This window comes from Octopus bimaculoides, chromosome 5, assembly GCF_046866305.1.
Source record: "Octopus bimaculoides isolate indiv1 chromosome 5, ASM4686630v1, whole genome shotgun sequence".
Classification (NCBI taxonomy): Eukaryota; Metazoa; Mollusca; class Cephalopoda; order Octopoda; family Octopodidae; genus Octopus; species Octopus bimaculoides.
This window is the reverse complement of record NC_142932.1, coordinates 101059053-101064570: the sequence shown is the minus strand read 5'-3', so window position 1 is coordinate 101064570 and position 5518 is coordinate 101059053. Positions and strand designations below refer to the sequence as shown.

Here is a 5518-nt window from a genome sequence, read left to right as displayed (position 1 = left end):
TAAAAACAATAAGGACGGTACAAACGGTACAGGATGGTACAGAGTGGGTTTTGGCGTGTAAAATTCATAAGAAATATAAGAACAAATGCGGAAAAAGTAAATTCCTCAATAGGAGGGCGTACTTCCGAGGGTCACACATAGAGAAAGACCACAAAAATTCACGATCACTCGGACCGCCAAGGTCAGTGCCCTCTCACAGTCTTCTCCCTCCAATCTACAGGCGCATACTCAGAGCAGGCCCATTAATTCGGGTGGTGCTCGTCTCTCTCAGCAAACTGCGTGGAAGGCAGCACTTCCCTCTCTACCTTGATTTTTTCCTCTTCAAGTGAAACCTGAAAAAGTTAATCAGGTCTTCGCTGATAAGGAAAGTGCTGGCCTTCACTCCTTTCAGACTGGGATGCGGCGGGTAAATTTTCGCAATGGACTCAGCCGATAGCGGGAACCTTCCTACATGTGATTGCAAGTGTTCGGCATAAACACACAAGTCAACAATGTTCAGACACTGGACGAGGGCGTTCAGGACTGTTTCGTCACCCTACGCGCAGCTTGGACAAGCTCGACTGACGGCACGTCCATACCTGTAGAGTCTATCTCGAACTGGCTGTGCTTTCCCGTAGCACTGCCAGGCTAGGGATTTCTGGAAGTTATCTATGGGCCCTGGACCGAAAGTCCTCCGGAACAGACTGGCCAGTTGATTCTTGTTGACACCCATAGTCACCCAGTGAACGCCATCGCTTTTGTCTTCCACTAACCTTCTTTGGAACGCCAAGGTGGAGCTTCCACTGATCGTTCTGCCCAACTGGTTGAGGCCTGTAATCGCTTGAAGACATTCCAGTTTCCAAGTGCTTCCTCTCGATTTTCGTTTGACCCAGGACTGTGGCTCCGACAAGGATAACGTATGTCTCTCATTGTCTGTCTGTCTGTCTCTCTCTCTTTCTGTCTGTCTGTCTCTCTTTCCCTCTCTCTCTCCCTCTCATTCTCTCACTCTCTCTCTCTCTCCCTCTCTCTCTCTCACTCTCTCTCTCTCTCTCTCTCTCTCTCTCTCTCTCTCTCGCTCTCTCACCCTCTCTCTCGCTCGCTCGCGCTCTCTATTCTTTATATTCTTTATATTATTATGCATAACCATAATTGTTTTCTCGAATGACAGTTCTAAAATACAAACGTATTTGCGTGTGGATACACACACACACACACACACACACACACACACACACACATATATATATATGCATAGGTATGTATGTGTGTCTCTCTCTCTCTCTTTCTTTCTCTTTCCCTCTCGCTTTTTCCTCTCACTCTTTCTCTCTCTCTCTCTCTCTCTGTTACTCTCTCTCTCTCTCTGTTACTCTCTCTCTCTCTCTCTCGTTATCTATCTATCTATCTATCTATTCTTTATTTGTATATATATTATTATGCAGAAGCGCGATTTTTTTCTCGTTCGAATGATGATAGTAGTTCGGATCCTGATTTTTATCATCTTAATTTAGACACACATGGATTGAAAATATCAAATTATATTAGTAAGAAGTAAATACAAGTAAATACCAATTTGAAACGAATAAAGAATTTTAATGCTTTGAATTTTTAGAGTGTGGATTACCAAAGGATGGGGGATCCTGCACACTCCCATCCAGTTTACGCTGGTATTTCGATACAAAATCCAGAACATGTAAGACGTTTCAATTTACATGTGGAGGAAATGGAAATAATTTCCGGTCTTACGATGAATGCATTGGAGTGTGTACAAATATCTGTTTTTTGCCTATAGGATATGGAACAGGTTGGCAATCTATTAATAGGTAAAGCATTTTCTTTTAAATTCAATCCGTTCGTTTCTCGTTTTTATTTGTTATTCATTTTAAAATGCTTTTGTGGTTATCTATATCGATAAAATTCAAAGTATATGTAAACTTGGAGGGTCCAATATAATTAAACGTTTGTTTTTTTTTTTGTTTGTTTTTTTTTTTTGTTTTTTTAAGAATATTTTGGTATAACATCTCGCAACAATTTTCATGAAACATCAAATTGCTAATGCTTCGAAATTATGCAAAAATATCCTTTCCTTTTATTATGACTCAAACATCACAGGATATTTTTTAACTACTTTCTAATTGAATGCAAACATACAAACGACCAGGAAATAATTTTTAAAAATCGACGGAAGTAAAACTCTGTGCCAATGAAATAATTTCTTCTTCAGTTTTTCTTCAGATTTTAAATAAAACATGCAAGTGAAGGACGAGTGCAAACTGGCGTGTTAATTAAAATTCAACATAGTTTAACATATTATTAGTAATTAATGTTATAGGAAACGATGAAAAGGGCTGACACGATAGAGTGCCAGATTACAAATTTTGTGGCATTTAGCCGTAAGATTAGCCATATTCTGAGCTTAATTCAAGTTGAATTTATTTTAAAGTGGTCCGGCGACTGGTAAAATAAGTTCCAGTTACAGTACTGTTGTTGATTCAGTAGCGTGTACTTATTCTCTAAAAGTTGAGTCATTTAGAGCAGGGGTTTTCAAACTTTTTGACTTGCGGACCCCTTTATATTTCAGGCTTTACCTTAGGGACCCCCTTATAAACGCTTATGAAATTTATACATAAATATTTGCTTAAAATAACATATATTTTTACATCTATTTATTTAACAGTATTTAACAAATAGGTTTATTGTCAATTAAAAGATTTCGATTAAAAACCATATATAAAATCAAATTGCCCATAAAAAGTATTTGCTGTCCACGGACCCCCTGTCTTGTCCTGGCGGACCCCCTGTGGTTCGCGGATCACAGTTTGAAAACCCCTGATTTAGAACACAACATCCTTCAAAGGCGTAGTCAATATGAATTGCAGAACTCGAACGAGCTGGCAGAATCGTTAGCTCGCCGGACGAAATACTTTACGTTCTGAGTTCAAATTCTGCCGAGCTCAACTTTGCTATTCATCCTTTGGGTCGATAGAATAAGTACCAGTTGAGCACTGGGGTCGATGTAATCGACTTATACCATTCCACGAACTTGCTGGTCTTCTGTCAAAATTTGGAACCAATATTAATTGCATAAAATGTCAGATATCAAAAACAAAATAATCTCATATGATAAAGGGCCAAATAAAATCAAATACTAGACAATATTATTTGTTTCAGGACCACATAGCATCAAACAACTTTACTTTACAATATATGTGTGTGATGAGGCATCAGTTATGCTTTTCAAGTATAGAGCACGAAATTATCATAAAATATCTATCATACCTTTTACTCTCTCTTTTACTCTTTTACTTGTGTCAGTCATTTGACTGCGGCCATGCTGGAGCACCGCCTTTAGTCGAGAAAATTGACCCCAGGACTTATTCTTTGTAAGCCTAGTACTTATTCTATCGGTCTCTTTTTGCCGAACCGCTAAGTTACGGGGACGTAAACACACCAGCATCGGTTGTCAAGCGATGGTAGGGAGACAAACGCAGACACACAAACAAACATATATATATATATATATATATATATATATATATATATATATATATAGACAAACACACATATATACGACGGGCTTCTTTCAGTTTCTGTCTACCAAATCCACTCACAAGGCTTTGGTCGGCCCGAGGCTATAGTAGAAAACACTTGCCCAAGGTGCCACGCAATGGGACTGAACCCAGAACCATGTGGTTGGTAAGCAAGCTACTTACCACACAGCCACTCCTGCGCCAATAAATACAATAAATACAAAACTTTCCTTAGAAAGTACAATTATTTCAACCGATATTAACTAAGCGACCTTGCAGAAATTTTGCAGCACCTAACAAACGTTTTTAGCGCCATTTCTTTCGGCTTTTAAGAAAATGCAAATTCGCCACAGAGGGCGCAGGCGTGGTTCTGTGGTAAGAAGCTTGCTTACCAACAATACGGTTATGCGTTCAGTCTCACTGCGTGGCGCATTCGATAAGTATCTTCTACCATAGCCTCGGGCCGACCAAAGCCTTCTGAGTAGGTTTAGTAGACGAAAACTAAAAGAAGTCCATCTTATATAGGTATATGTTGTGTGTGTGTGTGTGTGTGTGTGTGTGTGTGTGTGTGTGTGTGTGTGCGTGCGTGCGTGCGTGCGTGTTTGTATCTGCGCTTGCTGCCTACCCCATCATCGCTTGAAAAGCGATGTTTGTGTGTTTACGTCCGCGTAACTTAGCAGTTCAGCAAAAGAGACCGATAGAATAAGTACTAGGTTTGGCCGCATTCAAGAATCTATGATGTCTACCTATCTACATATATACATACATACATACATACATACATATATTCATACATAAATGCATACACACATACATGCACATACATAAATACGTGCATACATATGTATGTACGTATGTGTGTGTGTGTGTGTGTGTGTGAGAGAGAGAGAGAGAGAGAGAGAGGGGGGAGTAAACTTTAGAATAGTTCAAATAATTTTGGGACATAATTGACCTGTACAAACATTTTTACTCCGATTTTGATATCTGAATCTGAGAAGAGCACTAAGACCTCAAAAAGCATCTACTGGTCCATATGGGGCGCTACGAACATTTTATAATGTGTTCAGACCTATTGTCTATAGCGAGTATTTCTTCCATGGGAAAACGCAATGGAAAAAATAGTAATCAATTTTGGGGGGACACCCGAACTGATTTTGCCGACTTTACACAACCCGACTTCTACTTATTTAATCCAAACCTGGTGAGATTTTAACGACGAATTTATTCAATGAAATATCGAAGCTGTAACGATTTTGTTGATCACCCACCTTTAAAATGCTTTGGTTTACTAATTCTGCCATTTTACGACGTTTACAGTAACACTGCTAATAATTTGTTAATATAATAAAACGTGCCATGTTCTGTTTTGCTTCTGTTTGCAGGTATTACTTCAACAAAAAGGAGATTAAATGTAAGCCATTCAAGTACACTGGAGTAGGAGGGAACAGTAATAACTTTCCCAGTATCGGAAAATGTCAAAATACATGCATGAGTGTTTGTAAACTACCATCTGAAGTTGGCACATGTCGTGGTTATTTTCCACGTTTTTACTACAATTATAAAAGGCGCAGATGCATGAGATTCATTTATGGAGGGTGTGGAGGAAACAGAAATAATTTCCACACTATCCGGGATTGTAATAAGACATGCCGGAATTTTAGACGTTAAAATATTTCCAGTTACAGTGATGTGGCATTGAATCAAAATTCAGCAGAAGGGACGCTTGATTTTCTTACTGAAATTTATCTTTAAGCATAGAAAAGAAATAGTTAAAATTAAATCAAAATCCAACAAATTCTCCTCAATGTATGTCAGCGACATGTATCTCAGATACATCTAAAATATGTCAACGACAAATCTTGTTCAAGGCTGTTGCTAACAGAGACAGTTTACTTTATATTTTCAAATGTAGTTCGAATAACACGGAAAAGAGTAATCTCCCTTCCCTGCTTCGGACATAGTTAAAGTAAAATGACATTTTAGATGAATAAAATATATTTGTAAATCATGAA

At 38.5% G+C, this 5518-nt stretch overlaps 1 protein-coding gene across 1 annotated transcript in view; it reads left to right on the top strand.

Moving 5' to 3' along the window:
* Positions 1 to 5518, top strand: part of LOC106868343 (carboxypeptidase inhibitor SmCI) — a 7333-nt gene extending 1815 nt beyond the window's left edge. The window contains exons 3-4 of the mRNA XM_014913558.2: positions 1589 to 1799; positions 4889 to 5518. Of these exons, the coding sequence (XP_014769044.1) occupies positions 1589 to 1799; positions 4889 to 5174 (497 nt within the window). The 3' untranslated portion in view covers positions 5175 to 5518. The remainder of the gene's footprint in view (positions 1 to 1588; positions 1800 to 4888) is intronic.